The sequence below is a fragment of the Ambystoma mexicanum genome, chromosome 2p (genome assembly GCF_040938575.1).
Source record: "Ambystoma mexicanum isolate Mex_15411 chromosome 2p, UKY_AmexF1_1, whole genome shotgun sequence".
NCBI lineage: Eukaryota > Metazoa > Chordata > Amphibia > Caudata > Ambystomatidae > Ambystoma > Ambystoma mexicanum.
Window position 1 is genome coordinate 654,325,380 of NC_090923.1, and position 18,952 is coordinate 654,344,331.

Here is an 18,952-nt window from a genome sequence, read left to right on the forward strand (position 1 = left end):
TGAGCACAAAGTGAGTTATTGAGATAGTGTAAATAACCTTGAATATTGATTATATAAAGACTGTGTTCTAACCAAGACAGTGTGTGGACATTCCTTTGTGGGGGTTTGGGGACTACACTTTACTTAAGAACCAGCCTGCATCACCTTCTGAGAAGCTAGGCCTTGATTGCTCGACCACGTACCAATAATAGAGAATCTTGGCAGGGGTCTCTGTGTCCCTCCTCTACCATATAGAGAGCGGAAGTACAGGCCCACCTCCAGTCTTTACAATTAGCTCTGATGCTTAGTCTTTCCCTTTAGGGATGTATTTTCTGATGTCTTCTCAGTTATGTGCGCTTTTCTTTTCCCGCTTTTTAATGTTAATAGGATTTTGTACTGCGACAGTCGAAACAGGAGTAGTCCAACTCCCGCCTGTAGTAAATGACCACGATTCCCACCGTCTCATGACTCTTCCTTGATGTTGATGCTCAGTCGCGCTTCACATGGGGATGGACCTTCTCAAATCTTGGTTCTTGCTACAATGCCATCTTCCCTATTTCTTGTCAATGATGCACCCCTTTGTCATCTTTCATTGTGAGGCGCTATCGTCGTGTCTCGTCTCTAGCTTACCCGCTTGTCTCTTCTCAGCCAGTGATGCTTATGTCTCTTTGCTTCCCTTCCTCTGATGCTGGTTGTCATGCCTTGCCTCTCACTACAATGCCCGCTTGTCTCTTCTCGGACAGAGATGCTTCCGTCTCATGGCTTACCTCCCTACTATGCCCCTTGTTATGTCTCTTGTCTCGCTACAATGCCCTCTTGTTCGACAATATTTCCCTATGTTGCCGCTTCACAGGTCTTGCCTCTCATTGAAAGGCCCTCTTGTCACTTCTCAAGCATGATGCCAACTTTCCACTGAATCTCTTTAGGTGCACTGCTATTTGCTATGCCCCTCGAAGCAATGTCCCTGCTTAACATTGTGCTTCTTCTTCTGCAGGTGGCTGTGGATGATAAATTCTGCCTTGATTTCAAACATCAGATTGGTCTGGAGCGTGTCCAGTGGCTTCAGATACGAGGGGACATCTGCGTTAAATGTATCGCTGTGACGGGTGGAAAAGCAGGCGTTGCCCAAGGGTGAGTGACTACATAGCATAGAGTGAGCGACATCTGAGTCCAGATGAAGTGGCCACAGAGGTAGGCATAGATTTTGGGGACGAGGGGCCATCGTTGTGGTTTAAATGAGCACAGTACCATGGTGTGAGTAAAAGCCGTTTTTTGGCTTGTGACACCGTTTTGGGTTTATTTCACACCCGTTTTGGGGCGAGTGGCAGTTTAAATGGAGCTTCTTCAGTTTTAGAGGTAGAAATGGCCAGTTGGATAGGGCGCATTCTGTTGGTGAGCAGGATGAATGGAGAACCTGGGGTCGTAGAGGTAGTGTTCTTGGTGAGAAGTGCCCATTCTGGGGGGTGCTGGTGTAAGGTGGGAGTGAATGGTTCCAATTTTGGAGGCTTACAGTTCTCTAGTGGTAGCAATTTAGAAAGGGAAAAGAGGTCGCATTTTTTGGAGGGGGAGGACGGGGTCCCATTTTCAATTCAGGGGTTGGTTGCACATATCGACAGAGTGTACATTATGGCAGTTTTGGAGAAAGGTTGGTGAGATTTCCAGACTGGGAGAACGGCAGCAGTTTTGAAAGTGTTTACCTGAATTTCAACCCCACCCAGATGGAAATCCTACTGCTGACCAGCAAGGCCAAACACCTGGGCATACATACAGACCTGGCCCTCCAGTATAAACATTGAGAGCTTCACACCCCAGCTGATCACCTGCATCAAGTTCCCATGGGTTCTACATCAACAGACGCCTCTTCTTCAAGGTAGACTCAAACGGCTTGGCGCCAGCTTTCCATCCTGTGGAAAATTAAGCCGTTAATCTCGGCAAACGACTTCAGATCGGCTGTCCGAGCCTTGGTCCTCTCGCATCGGGATGTCTGCAATGCACGTCTATAAGGCCTTCCGGCAACCAGCTTGGTATCCCCGAGACATGTCCTAGATGCTGCATCACAACTCATTAGAGGACCTTTTCAAATTCGACCATTTCCCCTGACCCTCATCGAACTGCACTAGCTTCCGCTGCAGGCCTGCATCACCTTCAAATCCTGCTGCATCATCTGCAAGTCAGTTGCCCTCAAGTCCCCAAGGCTACGTCACTGAGCAGCTCATCTTCAGAGGCCTTTGATACACCCAGGAGTAAAGGCGTGTGCAGACCTGAACTCTGCTGGTGCATGATGGAAAGAACCAGAAGACAGGCCTTCTAAGTCCTAAGACTCCGGAGCCTCCTCGCCATCAACACAAGGATGGCTACTTCACTTCTACCTTTTAGGAAAAAGCTCAAGACCCTTCCCTTCAAGGGAAGGCTCCTCCAAAACACCTATGGCAACACACCCCCACTCCCCACCTTTCTGGAAATCGGGGATCTGCTCTACCTGGTTTCCTCCCCTGGTTGCTTGTAGATCCATTGCTAGCACATTGCACCCGTGCCCCATTGTTTGCCCTGCGTCTTTTTTGTATCTCACTGCATACTTCCCTACGTGACTCGGAAAGCGCTCTGTTGCTTTCCGAAGCTATGGCCGCACTCGATAAATACCCTAATAATAATAATAATAATAATAATAAAGTGGGCAAGTGTGCTGCTGGGGCATGGCGCTGTGGCAGTTGCATTGATTTGCAGAAAGACGAGCATGTGGGAAGGGGTGCCATTTCTGGAGGGCAGCAGAGTAGCACTATTTCTATAGTGTATTATTAACACTTGCCTGGCTCTTCGTGGCATTGCAAGTTTTTAGGGGCGGGGTGCACGCATACTTTTAACAGCAATCGCTGGCAGTTTCTCAGTCAGACTGGAAGCTGATTTTCAGAACGAGTGGCAGTCGCTTGCTCCGGGCGCTTACTTGTGGGAATGCTGATCGTTTGTCAGGGAAGTTCTGCTGGTATGCTGAGCTAAGTAACATCGTTTTCTCATACGAAGTGGTGAATGTTTTTCAGGTTGTTTGCTGCAGTTGTTATGGAGTGAGCAATGCCAGTTTTTTTGGGAGTGAGTAATAGAAGCTTCTTAGTGTGAGGACAGGCAGTTTCTTAGGGCGTGCAGTTTCTCTGGGTGCAGAGTTTAGGCATTCGCTTGGCAGGGGGATGGTGGTAGTTTCTCAAAGTAAGTGTTCTTGTGTGGTGCTGGTTGCAGTATATGGTAGTTTTTCAGGGTGAGTCCTGGCAGTTTCTCAGGGAGAATGGTAGCAGTTTTTAGGCCCCAGGAGTGACAGTTTCTCAGAGTGTTGCTGGTAGGTTGGCAAAGGACTGATGGCAGTCTCTCAGGGCGTGTCCTGGCATTGTCTCAGAATGTGACTGCTAACCGTTTCCAAGAAGATTCTCAGGGCGAATACTGGTTGTTTTTGAGAACAGGTGGTGGGAGTTTCACAGTTTCACTGATGAAGTGGTGATTTCAATGTTAGAGTGGTGATGGGGAATGGAGGAACGGGTGGTAGTTTCCTCTGGGTTGTGGTGGCACATTTCCAGAGTAAGCCGTATCATGGGAAGGACGTTAAGAGATTCAATAGTCCAATAGTGTTAGTTTCATAGTAATCCATTGGCGGCAGTTTCTTGATGATAGTGGGGGCAATTTCACAGAAGCAGAAAAGGGACAGTGGTGCAACCACAATGTTGCAAGGGGGAGAGTTCAAAGAAGACATCCGGGCTGCTATACAGAGGGTAGAGCTTCATGGTAACATACATCTAAGTAAATAAAAATGAGGCTTTCAGTCTGTGCTCTGAACAGGGATGTTAAAGTCTGAAGTGCAATGTGGCAGCTCACACAATGGCCAGGCATCGCAGAGTCCACTTGCATTGTGCTCTACTCAGTCGCCTCACCTTCCCGGTTCAACGTAAAAATGTTTCATATTTTCCTTCTGCAACTCCTCTTCTAACCCTCATTGAGCCATGTGTGGCACACCTCCTTATGATATCTCATATAGAAATTTCAGAAGCCTTCACAAAATAGAACCTGTCTGCAATGTTGGGAAGCCATTTCAGATTAAATTTCAGCATTTCGGGGTTAAAAAATTAAATTACCTTGTGCAGAATTGCTATTTGACAAAAGCGTACTAACTGGAAAGAAATTATTTCAATTGCGCTGATTTTGGAAAAGCATCCAATTTATGTGGAAATTGACATGGGGGTAACTTTCTGAAGTTTAGTTGTGTTGTTGGGCTTTGCTGTGGTTCAATGTAACGTCATCACCACAATTTATAAAGTGGACTGTTTGGTTGTGGTCATTTCTCTGTTGACATATAATGGTTTTCTTCTTTGTTATAATGGAAGATTCTCATGTACCTTATTTTTATTTTATTTTTTAAAGAGAGGAGCAAGCTCAAGAGCAGTGGAACTAAGTACAGGGTGAGAGTAGTGTGACGAATCATGGGAACCCGTCACTTCTTCCCAAGGAGGAGCCTTTCCCCGTGAGGTTAGGGAGGTGAGCCTGCTCCGCAATAGCCTTCCTAGGGGTAGAGGCAAGCGGGACCCACCCTTTGAGGATGCAGACTCCTGTTCTGATGAGGAATTCCCTAAGAAACACCACCAAACATACCTCTAAAAACATCCAGTGAAGAAAGATATGAAAAACATGCCAAAAACTGTTATTGTTAGAAAGATACTCTGACTATTGCTCTAAGGGAAACACATTATGGTATTCAGACGAGGAATAGAGACCATGAAACAGAGAAAGGACTGTGACAGTACACTGGGGAAGTCACAGCAAAGCGTGCTAAAAGAAGTATGCTGAGACTGAGCCAACCCTCGACCTACGAACTTGCTTTGAGAAGGATCCTGACGAAAAGCTGGATGAGCGGCATCCTGTACAGGGGCGGAATACAACTGAAGTTTCTGTCGCGTGGCAGTGGAGAAGAGAAGGGACGAGAGAAGCTGATGTGAATGTGAGACGTCCAGGTCCAGAACAAGAGCGAACAGGTGGCGTGACTGAAGTCGAGCAGAGGTGGAACAGCATATTCGGTATAGCGTCCTTTCATCGACACCTGTTTTTACAACGGGTGTTTTGCCGCAGCATTTGTGCAGAACATTTCTTTTAGAAATTATTTTTGGGTGGTGATCAAAGGCATATAAAGGTTTGGGGGGTTTGAAAATAAAAAAATTAGGTAAATGACATGGGGTTTGGGGGTGGAACCCCACCCAAAAATATATATTTTTTAAAATTTTGAAACCTTTTTTTCGGCAATAATTCCACGGCAAAACACCCGTAAAAACGAGTGTCGAGGAAATTCAATAAAACCGCATATTCATGAACAGTGCCAATACCACTTTGTTATGTTATGTTATTTTGCATTTATATAGCGCCTTATATACCCTTGGTATGGTCTGAAGGCGTTGGTAGGTTGAACGCCCTTGGGAACCGAAGTTCAGATCAGTAGAGAGAGTCAAAAGGTGCGTGTGAGCACCGGGTATGTGTGCAGCTCGTGCAGTATTTGTGTAACAGCTGTTTCTTAGCGGTAGGTGTGGTGGTTGAGAGATCAGGAGTATGTGTTCGTTCTGGCAGGATTTATCCAGACAGGATGTGGCTGCGTTAGGCCTGAGGAGAACGCTTGGCTGGGGGTGTAACCAGCAGTGTTTACTTAGAGTGATGTGGAGTGAGCGGTGGATGTTGGTATGAGAACAGTTATACCGAATGGTGTCATAGTATCTCTGTGTTCTAGTTGAGTGGTGATGTAAAGGAGAGAGTAAGCGTGGTGGTGTGATATGATGGGTTATATGCTCTTTCAAACGTTCTTTGCATTCCTGCATTCCAAACCATACTATATACGTCACGCAATTTTATGCGCTCCAGTCCGTTCCATGTACTCCTATCCACTCCATGCACCCCAGTCTGCTCCATACACTCCGGTCCGCTCCACGCACTCATGCATTCCAACCCACCCCGCACGCTCCAGTCCGCCCTGCGTACTCCAGTCTACCCCACACATGCACTCTTGTCTGCCCCACGCATGCACTCTTGTCTGCCCCACGCATGCACTACTGTCTGCCCATGCTCTACGCATTCAACAGCTCTACGTACTCCTCCATTCTACGCACTCATCAGTACGTAGATGTAATCTGTGCTCGTTCGTTCTACGTACTCATCCGCTCTATACAACACGTCTGTTCACTATGGGCACTCGTTCGCTCCAGGCATTCGTTCACCCCAGGCACTCATCCACTTTATGCCCTAACACGTATTATCCATTCACCTGTTTTAAGCACTCACTCCCCTCTACGCATTCACCCCCTCTACGCACTCACCCCCTCTACGCACTCACCCCCTCTACGCACTCAATCCCCTCTATACGCTCAATTCCCTCTACGCGCTCAATCCCCTCTATGCGCTCAATCCCCTCTATGCGCTCAATCCCCTCTATGCACTCATCCCCTCTACGCACCCATCCGCTCCCCGCACCCATCCGTTCCCTGCATTCATCCCCTTCAAGCACTTGTGCATTTCATGCATTCAGCAGCAATATCCTGTTCTATATGTTCATCTCTACATTCATCCGCTCCATACACTCATCCGCTCTATCCACGCATGCGCTCTATCTACGCATGCGCTCTATCCACGCATCCGCTCTATCCACGCATCCGCTCTATACACTCATCCGCTCTATACACTCACCCGCTCTATACATTCATCTGATCCAACGATCTACACACTCTCCGCACTTCTGTATTCATCTGCTATCCACAGTCATGCGCTCTACATACTCATCCGCTCCACATATTCATCTGTTCTACACACTCATCCTGTTTACGCTCAACCGTTCTGCACATTCATCTGTTTTACGCACTCCTGCGTTCTACTCGCTTCTCTGAATTTACGCACTCATCCGTGCCACACGCTCGTCCGCTCTACACACCCAGCCGCTCTACACACTCATCCGCTCAACATGTTCATCCATTCTATACACTCCTCCGATCTACATATTCATTCGATTTCCACACTCATTCAAACTATATAGTTATCTGTTCTTCCACTCAAGCATTCTTCCACTCAGCCTATTCATCTGTTCCACCTGCTTTATCCATTCTAACTATTTCATCCACGCCATTCACTTCGTTCACTCCTCATGCATTATGTCCATTTCAGGAGTTTAAGTCTCTTTACTGTTTCCGTATGATTTATTCTTATTAACCACTTCATTGCTTTGATCTATTTTATTTGGTTAATTCTGATTGTCTTTCTAGTTTATATTAGGGGTTACTAGCTGTCAATTTCTCGCATCACATAGTTTGTTGGATTGGTGTCATTGAGATGCTGTTTTCTGTTTGGGTTAGTTTGGTATGGGTTGGTTTTAGGGGAAGAGCCAGGTTTTCAGCAGTTTGCGGAAAGACGTTAAATCCTCAGTTAGGCGGATGTGGGGTGGGAGTGAGTTCCATAGCGTGGGGGCCAAGGCTGAGAATGATGATCCGCCTAACCTGACTGAGTTTGTCTTAGGTATGACTAGGAGGCCGGCTGAACTTGATCTTAGGGTGCGTGGGGGGTGATAGGCTTTTAGCTTGTCTTGAAGATATTGAGGTCCGGTTTTATGCAGTGCTCGATGGGAGATGCATAAGGTTTTGAAAGTCACCCTTCGGGCTACAGGAAGCCAGTGCAGCGTCTTAAGGGCTGGGGAGATGTGGTCTCTTGGGCCGAGCGCAAGTAGCATTTTGGCTGCTGTGTTTTGTGCCCTTTGGAGTTTATTCAGTTGGTAGGCGTGGATTCCGAGGTATAGGGGCTTTGCATGGTTCAGTCTTGATATTACGATTGATTGGACCGCGGAGAGTCTGTTGGGAAAGGAAGGATATGGAAAGATGCGCCTAAGGGTTTTAAGGTGGTAGTGGCAGGACTTTGAGACGTTGTTGACTTGACGCAAAAGTGTTAGGTCAGAGTCAAGGGTGCATCCAAGATTTTTCACTGAGTTGGATGGGGTTGGTGAGTTGCCCATGGCGGGTGACAAGGGTAGTGGGTGCGGAAGAAGTTTGGAGTTGCCACAGACCATGATTTCCATTTTGGAGGGGTTTAACAAGAGGTGGCTTTGGGTCATCCAGAGTTCTATGTCAAGGAGGCAGGAGGCCAGGTCAGGTTGGGAGTTGGGTTTTGAGTTCAGGAGTTTTAGAATGAGTTGAGTGTTGTCAGCGTAGTTGTAACACAGGATGTTGTGTGAACGAATTATTGGTGGGAGGGTGATCAAGTAGAGATTGAACAGGAGGGCAGATAGTCATGCTCCTTGTGGGACTCCCGTGTCGACCGGTCGGGCTTGGGAGGTATAGGTGGAGAATATCGTTATTTGGTACCTATCTTTGAGGAATGAAGCTATCCGTTTAAGAGCGGTTCCACGAATTCCTAGGGAGTGGAGGCGGTCTAGGAGGATTGAGTGATTGATTGTGTCAAAGGCGGCGGATAGGTTAAGAAGGATTAGTGCGGCGCATCCCGCGGAGTCTGCTGTCATTTTAAGGTCATCCCAGATTGAGGTTAGGGTGGTTTCAGTTCCGTGACGAGCTCTGAAACCTGATTGTGCGTGGTCTAGGAGATTGTTGGCTTCGACAAAGGCATTTAGTTGGGAGTAGGCGGTTCGATCAATGAGTTTGGCAAGGAACCTGGTGTTTGAGATGGGGCGGTAGTTTTTGGGCTCGAGAGGGTCGAGGGAAGGTTTTTTAATTAGAGGTTTGACATGAACCATTTTGAATGCGTCGGGAAAGCTACCAGAGGAAAGGGAGGCATTTATGATGGATCTTGCGTGTTCTCCTGCGCAGGTGGAAGCAAACATTTCTTTGAGGGTTGTGGCTGGGCAAGGGTCTAGCGGAGAGCCAGATGGTTTGCGGGCAGATAGAAGTTTGAGAAATTGCTCTGGTGATATTGGACTAAAGGATTCGAACGTTGGTTGTGTAGTGGTTGCAGCTGGTGGGCAGGTCGGTATGGGGGGAGTATTGCCTGGTGGATGTAAGAGAGCCAGTTTGGTGGCTAGAGTATTTGTTCTTTCGAGAGCTGTGGTGTAAAAGTGGAGGGAGAGTTATCCGCACAGTGATTGTGAGGAGGTCGGCGACGGTCGTGGTGCAAGCCGGTTTGGTGAATTCAGAGATTTTGTGGAGTTCTTTGCTTGGGTTTTTGCAGTTTAGGTTTCGGGAGTTGTAGTGGGTTTTTTTGCTTTCCGGATTTCTTTGGCTAAAGGAAGAAGAAACAAACCGGTAAACCAGAGACTGTGTATGAAATTGCAAGAACTATGAGAGGACAACCTGTCAAGTGAAGAAGAAAGTCACAGCCAGTCGTCCCAGTGACATTGTCTCTGAGCACAAGAGGAAATGGGGAAAACAGGAGACCTGGGAGGGGGACTGAAGAGACTTGTCACTAGCATGTTCTTACCCATTCCAGACAAGGTAAGAGTTTGACACTGAATGAAGAGAAAGATAATCATTACTGAAACGCTCACACTCATCCCTGTCGAGATAGGAGATTAACGTTGAATGAAGAGAGATTGACATTGCATGAAGGAAAAGAGAATCACTACTGGAACACTAAGTCGCTCCAGTTGAGTTAAAAAATTATCCCTCAACGTACGGAAAGATGGGCATTTGTTTCTTTCAGTTAACATCATCTGACCCACCAAAGTAGCCAGCATTTTGGCTGCCATCTTTTAACCGTAGTGCAGTATTGTGAGTTGCCGTATGTGCATTTGTCTGTGCGTCCATTAGGATTAGTCCTTTACCATTTGTGTTAAAAAGCCACATTTTGAGAGGTTTGCGAAATTGGAGAATTGTGGGGGCATTCTGAGCTGATACCTAGATTAACTTCAAGACGCTGGGTGCGTGATAAGAGGATTGTTTGCATGTCCTCTTTTCACGGTTGAGTTGCCATTATAGGCGGTTGGTCAACTATGCTTTGCAAGGAGTGTGTCACCAGGTAGGTGGACCTGAGCCGCCAGGTGCCATGGTATGCTACTCGTAATTGCTTTCTATTTGATACCTGCATCTTGAACAGTATCCTGACCTGGAGTGGAGGCCAATGTAGTTTGCTTAGAACAGGGGAGATTTGGTCAAATTTCTGCAGACCTGTAATAAGATGTGGTGCAGCTTGATAGACTGCTATTAGGGGAACCCCGTCAGCAAGGCATTTCTCTAATCGATGTGCCAGACTACAAGGGCCTGCACTACGGGCCGGAAGTGCTGCTGCGGGATGAAGGATTTTGCGATGGGTAGAAATTTGGAGCCCCGTCGTTTCGGCCTTCCTGGCTATGTGTTTCTGGAAGGACAGGCTGCTGTCAGTGGTGAAGCCTAAGGATTGTTTTGTTGCAGTCTAGCAGGGGAGCAATGAGGCCGAATTCGGTAAAGGATAGGTACGTTTCAGGAAGGCAGTAGACATCCACGACGGGATGATGGCTAGGTAATTGCGGAAAGTACATGTCCTGTGGGCTGTTTACTTGCATGTAGAACTGAGCATCATCGCGCATTGGTCAATGGCTACCTTCATGATGGAAGGCTCCCTTCCATCCCCCGGCCCGCACATACCCTTTCTACAGTCGGCTCATCCCTGCATCCATCTTCCCACTATCTATGCCTCAATGTATTATGTTGTGGGGATCCAACTGCCATGACTAATCTAAACATTGTGGAGATTAAACCACTGCAGACCTTGGTTGCACAGAGGCCATGGTGACGGACAAGCAAATTCTTTCAAACTTCAAACGAACCAAAATAAGGCATGTATGAAGGATCATCTGACATAAATAAAAACGGCGTTGCCGATGGCACTGTTTGTACTGTAGGGCAGAAAGACATTTACTGATCACATGCAGGCAGGCCCATGGTGTTCTCGTGACTTGCAGTGAAAAATACTGTTTTGGTAACTTTGTATTTGCACATGTTTTTTGTTGTCTAGACAGAACTCGCCCTTCTGACGATTCCCAAAGTGGCAGGAATTTTTTTTACAGCAGGGCTTCGACTTCGGACTTGGCTGAAATGTCAGACTGGACGGTACTAAATTCGGTGTCGCCCTTCCTCAGTGGGTGGCATAGACAAAAATGTTAATTTGTGGACACTTTGGTTTAATCTTTGGGGTTTACTTTTCAGTGGAAGCTGCAGAACATAAGTGATGGGCTGTAAATAATCAACTTAAAAGTAGCAAGCAAAGAAGCAGACACGTGGTACCCTTATAAGGATTGCTGGGCTGAGGTTCCATGCCATGAACACCTCTAGGCCAATTGTGCCTTTTATTGGACAATTTTGAAGAAAAAGCACTTTATAGACCGTTCTGAAAGAGCAATCATTAGTATACGACCCCTCCAGATTCACTAAAAGCTAAAGGAGCAATTAGATGCATTCAGCTCTTGCAAGTTTAATACTAAACAGTAATTTTTATCCTGTGACTTCGAAGAGGGTTCTGGTTGTTTTTTAGTCATGAGTGAGTATTTAAGCCAGCATCCTTTCCTTTCGGCGACATGAGTCAAGTCTTGGTTTTAACTTTGCATTCTATGATTTGTAGTCATGGGTTTATAATTGGGACATGCAGGACTCCAAATCCCAGAATGCAAAGTTGAAATCAGGACTGGACTAGCATTTCCTGAATTGATTGTACAATGTTAGCATGTTTGGAGTCAATTGAGAGCTGGGTGAGGGACACTGGGCCTAGTAAGATCGTTGTTTTGTCCTCCCTCGTACCCCTCCCTTGTCACACCCTGAAACACGTGTGTATGGGCACGATATAAAAAAAATATATATCATCTCGTAGGGAGTAGATGATCATGCTGCTTCAAAATGAATTGTTAAAAAGACAGCTTTCAAAGTAGCCAGGGAGGAAATATAGAGTCCAATCCAAACCGAGTTACCAAAATCGATGAGCGACAAAACAAGGGACTGAACCAATATGTGAAAATGTTTTGAAGAAATGAAAGGTTTCCCAGCTCTTTGAGGGGACACATGATCTTCCTCTTCCCTTTGTGTTCTCGGCATTCAACTGTACCCCCCAAATGTTGGCACTGACACTGCCAGGCCGTTCTCTTGCACCCGCTGATTACTCTCTGGATTCAGTGAACTTGCCAGGTGATGAAACTCCACACATCCAAGGGACGCGTGAGAACACCCCAAGTCCGTCACCCAGCCATGCTCTGACTCGCCACCATAACCTGCATTGTACTAGAAATGGCCTACATGAAAAATGGCTTGCCATCCTGGGGTGCTTTTTTCACTCTTCTCTCGATCATCCTGCTTGTGACCGAATTACCAATGAGTACATATGTGACTACTGGCCGACACCCGCTTCCCTTTTAACCAGCTTGTACCGAGTCATTTGTTTATCTTTTTTTTTGTCTCTTTTCTACTCCCCCATCCCTCTCAACTACTTCCCATTCCATTATCCCTGCCATACCACGCTCTGGTCACACTGTGCATTTGTTTATCTTTTTTTTGTCTCTTTTCTACTCCCCCATCCCTCTCAACTACTCCCCATTCCATTATCCCTGCCATACCACGCTCTGGTCACACTGTGCATTTGTTTATCTTTTTTTTTTGTCTCTTTTCTACTCCCCCATCCCTCTCAACTACTCCCCATTCCATTATCCCTGCCATACCACGCTCTGGTCACACTGTGCATTTGTTTATCTTTTTTTGTCTCTTTTCTACTCCCCCATCCCTCTCAACTACTCCCCATTCCATTATCCCTGCAATACCACGCTCTGGTCACACTGTGCTCCGATCTGGACATGGTTCTACTATGGTGGTATTGTGTGGAGTATAAAATACCCTTCGCTACCCTGTAAAGAGTGCAGGAGAGCCATGTTAAGCATCCATATCCATAGGGTTACTTTTTAGAACAGTTTAGTCTTTCAATGCCGAGCTTGTGCAGTTTTTAGTCTTAATGAGCAGTTGTAGATTTAGAATTTCAGTCACTAGAGGGTGGGCCATCAACCTATATACTGGACCGGATCCCCATAAACTAAGGGAGATATTGTAATTGAAGGATTTGATTGGGTTTTTGCATGCTCCTGTGAACCAGGCCTTCGTTTCATCTTGCATATGCAACCTACATTGCATTGTAAATGACAGATTTCACCATTAGCCAGCTAAATGGCACACTTTGAGCGTGTAAGGATGAGAAGCAGAGATATCGTGCCAGATCTCAAACACACGTATGCAGTTTCCATACATGTCTCTGTGAACATGGCCCAACGGAGGGATCCTCTTTGTGTGGGCTCTTCTCGTTGTTCGCTGTCTTTACCCTCCGCCATTTTGTACAGTGCTCCGTTGCTTGATTGCTAGGTTCACCCGATATACATCCAATGCATAATGAGTAGATCTCTTTCCTGCTTTACAATAGTAGTAAGTGATCCTGTTCAGCAAACAGTGCTTCGGTCGTTATCGGAGGCGTAGCTAGGATTATCTAACAAGTGCAGCCTGAAGCTAATGTAGCTGGGCCCAACGCAGTGATTAACATCTGTAAATGCCCACACAGCGCTGATAAGTGGGGGTTTTCAGAGTTTGGGTGGGCCTTTCCCACTCAGGCCCTACCGCGTCTACACCTCTGGGTTATTCTCATTGGCAAATATTATGGTGTTAAAAAAATAAAGTAGGCGAGGAGTGTGATGTAGGTTAGGAGGTGTCAATGTGATGCGTATAAAGTTAGGCAGATTTCCCCACCATACAAATGCTCCTGCGGTGTTACACAAATAGTTCTAAAAAATGTGAATGCATGGCAGAATTGACCGAATTCCGAACCTACCGTTATTTTGAATACTGAACATGAGCGTGAGTTTCGGTGGTGTTCTCCGCTCCCCATGTTCGATATCTGCGGCCTCGGGGGTTGCGGCTGTCCCCCCAGCTCCTTAACAATGGAGGCGGGGGACAAAAATTGCTCGGGCTCCTGTTTTCAATGTACTGTCAAAACGGAGGCCCGATCAGTTTCACTGTGTACAGATCACCCAAATCCACTCCTGCAGCCCTGAAAGTGACGTTTCCCTCAGACGTCAGCAGGGTCTGACTGGCGCCGAAAAATTGTCTCGGGCACCAATGAAAAAGTGGCCCACAGTTTCAAATGGCAATTCATTCCTTTCATGACAGACTGTTTGACTAGTACCCAAGGGGGAGTGTTTTAATATCTGATGCAAAGTGTGCAATTTAAAGAATAATTAGTCTGCAACGATGGTAAAAAGTACTAGCCGCAGAGTGAAGTAACTCATCAAACTGGCCCACATTGGCCAAAAAACTGGCCCACACTAGCATTTTGCGTTTTTGATTCAGGCATTGCCCTATTGACCTGTAGGCCAGTCCGGGCCTGGAAGTCAGGCACAGTCTGGAGGTATGGGAATTGATAATACTTATCTGAGCACAAAAAAACAAACCTGAAAAGCGGTATTTATGGGGCAGCAGGGGTAGTCTCTCGAATGTCAGTATGTATCATTCTGAGAGGAAAGCACCATCGTAAGTGGCATTGCCATATGGGAGTCAAGAGGCAAATGCGTTTGTGGTGTTCACTCGTTATGAATCTATACAAATGGTCAGATCCAGCGGGAAGGTGTGTACATTCCGTGCGTTGGACGGGCTTCCCATACACTTGTCTGCAGACAATGTTATTTTCAACATGTGGAAACTCGCTCAATATTTTTAATGTACGGGTGGATAGCTCACATGCTTAGTGATCTCCTCTAACGTGAGGCCCGATCAGAGGCGTCGCTGACCCGCTGGGGCTGGGGGTGGGGGGGTATAGCTCCAGGTCTTTTGGATGCTGCCCCGGATAGAAGCTCAGGGGCTACACCCAAAAGGCTAGCTAGCCCCGAGTCCCGACATTAGACTAGCCCAGCATATTTTCCAGACCTAGCAACACCCATGGGCCAGACTACACTTCCCCAGTGGGACTGGTAAAGATCTTGGTCTTTTCAAGGTTGATTAACTATCATTAAATTGTGTAATAACCTTTATTAATAAAGCGTTCGGAATCGGGAAAATGCGGTATCAAGCGCTACATAAAAACCTTACGATATGAGGTGCGACACGATAGTCTATTTAGCCATTCTTGCTTGAGGCATTTTTGTATAGCGCTAATATTAAACTGAATCCCTTCTACGCTACACAAGGAAAACAGAGCACAGTGAGGTAAAAGGATTTGCCCGGAATCACACCGTTTTGTCAAATGTTGAAGCCAGAATTTGAGTCAGGACTACATCTCTATTTTTACACCAACATATGATGCTTCTGCGATTTGACTTTAAGGATTTAGATTAGTTCTGCTTTTCAATAAATATGAAGTAACAAAGTACACACCAAGAGGATTTAATGTCAACGGCGAACGCATAAACGAACATTGAAATCTGCAAAAGGTTTAGCCAACCCAGCCACCTACATGCACTAAAAATGCACCCGTGTTCTCCATTGTAATGTGAAATGCAGGAAAGGCGAGTTTGTTAATTCAGTGCGACCGAGTGATGTTAACTTGGAAATAAAGGCTGGCAGGGTTTGATTACACAATTAATGGCTGTTTACAAATGGTATCTGGACTTTCCATCGAAAATGAATTAATCGAATTCATTTCCATGGAATTTTATTCATTGAAAATACTTTCCATCAAAATGCATTTTCATTCAATAAAATTCGATGCATTTCGATGGATTTTAGGTTTAGGGTTAAGGTTAGGGCAAGGGTTAGAAATAGGGTTAAGGTTACGGCAAGGGCTAGAATTAGGGTTAGGGCAAGGGTTTGGGTTAGGGTTTGGGTTAGGGGAGTGCCCTTGGGGGTTGAGGGTATTGGGGGGGGGAACCCCCCATTAAATTAACACTAAAACATTACATGAAGCCGGCCAGTGCCGAAATACTTTGAAGTTTTCAGCACTGGCTAGCTCCATGTAAGGTTTTAACGTGTAAAATAAATGCATGGAAATGCTATATTTTACATTTAAAAGTACATATCCATCGAAACTTGTCCATTCCTATATTTGATGGACAAGTTTCGATGGATATGTACTTTTACATGTAAAAAATGGCAATTCGATGCATTTCCATTCGATGCATTTCCTTCGATGGGTTTCCTTTTTTCCGATTAAATGTTTTCGTTGAAAAGACCATAAACCTTTACAAATCTACAGTTTTTCAATGTCTTTGTCCTACTCACAGGATGTTGTAAATGGATTTACTTAAGGGCTGGTCTCATCCCTATTCACCACTGAACATATGAGATCCTGTTTGGTTAGTGAGGGGGATTCCCAGACCTGAAGCACATATACAGCCTTATTATAGACAGTAATGGCTGGCGTGATGGGGTGGGTCTATATTTGGCCAGTGGATGGTTCAGCCGAGACCAAAGGCATGGTCCCTGGGGATATGGTTTTCAGGCAGGGGTGGGGTACTGCTGGTAAGGCGGTCTTGTGGAGGAAGTGAGAGGGAAAGGGGTGATCAACCCACTCTGGTTGACCAGGGTTCTCCTGGAAGTGGCTTGTTGAAGAGAGAGCAGTCTGAGGCTAACTCTTTGCTAGATCTAATCTCTGACAGTGATTGTCTTATTTGGGGTGCAAGTGGGAATGCCATGGTGCTATCCTTTGTGGCTCTGTGCAATTTTGTCCGGCTGCAGTTATGACCTGCATCGATCCAACCTTGGCGTGTGACTCTGCCTCTTGGTCCTTCCCCTGAAGGGGCTGTGATGGAGTGAGCTGGCTGTTAGAGACTGGCAGGTGTTCAATATCCCTCAGCAGTGGTGGCTGGCGAATTGTTTAATTAGTGGGGTATATTTCCCACAACTATGCGTGGGCAGCTGAGCGTAGCGAGGGAGCCCAAATCAAGCAAGGGCGTTGTGGGATCTCCCACTCCCCCCCCCTCCAAGAACATTTTTTGACTAATGGGTTAAAAGTATGCATTATACTGGAACCTGTTGGAGACATGATTCTCTGCAGTTCCGCAGCACTGCCGTAATGAAAGCATGGATTCTACCTAAAATCAAACTGCAAAGAGATCAGTTACCTAAGTACGGACCGGGGACACAAACCTTTGTTATTTGACTACTAGCAGGGACCTAGCCACCTCTTCATATCCTCGTATTGGCCAAAATGCACACACGCATACTAGGATTTCCTTGATTTTCCCATACCTGGATTTCGGTTCCTCCAAGGCCGTTTAACTTACATTGTGTTGTGACCACACCAATGGTGAAAGGCGCTACACAAATTACTCATTACATTACTTGCCTGCGGTGAAGACTGAGAAATCCCCCCCCCCAACAGTTGTAGAGCTCGGGGCTGGGTCCCATTCGTGCCAAGATGGTGGACAGCAGCAGAATGATGGCGGAAGGCTGGCGGTATGGCTGCAACCCAGCGATCTCAAATCGGTAGTGCGACACCCAGGGATCCCCCTTGGTGTCCGTGCAGAGGCGACAGGAGCAGATCGGCCTGGGCACCGAGACGGAGCAGCGAGGTACAGCGCTGAGAGGTAGCCAGTGCTGCAAGTGGCATGGAGGGGGCGGGGTGGAATCGGAGCCAGCATCTTTGATCGTGCCGGGGAGGACCAGAAGTGGGTGTCCCGTTGGCCCTTCCAAGATATCCCTGATACTTCCGTTCTTCACTTCAAGGACCCTGTGGCCACTCCGGGAGGCAGGAAACTTTGGAGGGTGAAGCTTCCACTCTTCGCCACCAGGACCCCATAGCCTCACAGGGAGGCAAGCACCATGGAAGGTGAGGTGGCTATGCCCCACAGGGTGAGCTGGAGGGACGGGCATACAGAGGCAGGTGGTCTAAGACACAGATCGGAAGATGCCCCGCAGAGTCGGTTTGGATACATGCCTCTCTGTGCCCTGTAAGAGATCTCCCTATTGGGCTCTCTGGGTCATCTGGGCCCGAGGCCCTGCAGTGGGTGGAGTGGATGGGAAGACGGGGTGGCATTGGCCCCTGTAATATGCCTGAGGATGGAGGGGGCCTAAAGCACAGGACAGGACACAGAGGTGGCGGAGGGCCACATATTGGAGGGGGCTTCAGCAGCCAAGTGGGGCCTGGAGTTGGAGCATCAGTGCTAGGCCAGCGGAAGAGCTAGTGTCCCAGCCGCCCACTCGACTCTGGCTTAGGTCTGGGGGCTGAATAGGTTTGGAGGAGAAAAGGGTTGAATCCTGGAATACCTGCATCAAGGAAGGAGGGGGGCGTTTATCAGCAAAGCAACAAAGCCCCTTTAAGTCTCATGCTCTGTGGGGCAGGCGCCTCATGATTAGTCCATCCAGATCAAAAAACTGCAATGGCCGATCTTCCTTTAAGGCTATGCTGCAATCCACAAAGGCGTCTTCCGCGGGCTCCTCTATGGACTCCCTATCTCTGGCTCATCAGGATGGCAATTTACAACTGGCCACAATGGGAGATCTAGCGCGATTGCTGCAATCCCTGCAGCATGACATGCTGGCATCAATGCAAGAAATAAAAGAATCTCTTTGGGACCTCAGTCACTATTCCCAAGTTACGGAACAGTGGCTCACCGATCTAGAAACAGCCTTCTGCAAGCACACATACAATCAGACTTTGCTCAAACAATGGGTCCTGCAGCTGAAGAATTGCCATCGACCAGTAGAGGATAAAATTGAAGACAGTGAGAACAGATCCCGAAGGAACAACTTTAAAATTTGAGGGTTCACCAAGGAGATTTCCAATCAAGTGCTTGAAGAATACGTCGGCCCCAGTTTAAGTCGATAATTGGGGACTCCATCGATAGGGACTTGATGCTGGTCAGACCCATAGTGTATTCACAAAATACCAGCAGCGAAGAGCCTTGATCCCAGATGTATGAGCAGAGTCGTAGCCAAGATTGTCTAACAAGTGGGGCTTGAAGCTATTGTAGTTGGGCCCACCACAGTGACATTAACATCTGTAAATGCCCACACAGCCCTGCTGAGTGGGCATTTATAGTTTATGGGTGGGCCTTGCCAGCTCAGACCCTACCCTGTCTACGCCTGTGTATTAGCGAGAGTAC

The 18,952-nt window shown here is 46.9% G+C and overlaps 1 protein-coding gene across 1 annotated transcript in view; it reads left to right on the top strand.

Moving 5' to 3' along the window:
- LOC138566651 (galectin-4-like) overlaps window positions 1-18,952 on the top strand; it is an 85,351-nt gene that overhangs the window by 60,240 nt on the left and 6,159 nt on the right. The window contains exon 4 of the mRNA XM_069644202.1: window positions 974-1,110. Coding sequence (XP_069500303.1) covers window positions 974-1,110 — 137 coding nt within the window. The remainder of the gene's footprint in view (window positions 1-973; window positions 1,111-18,952) is intronic.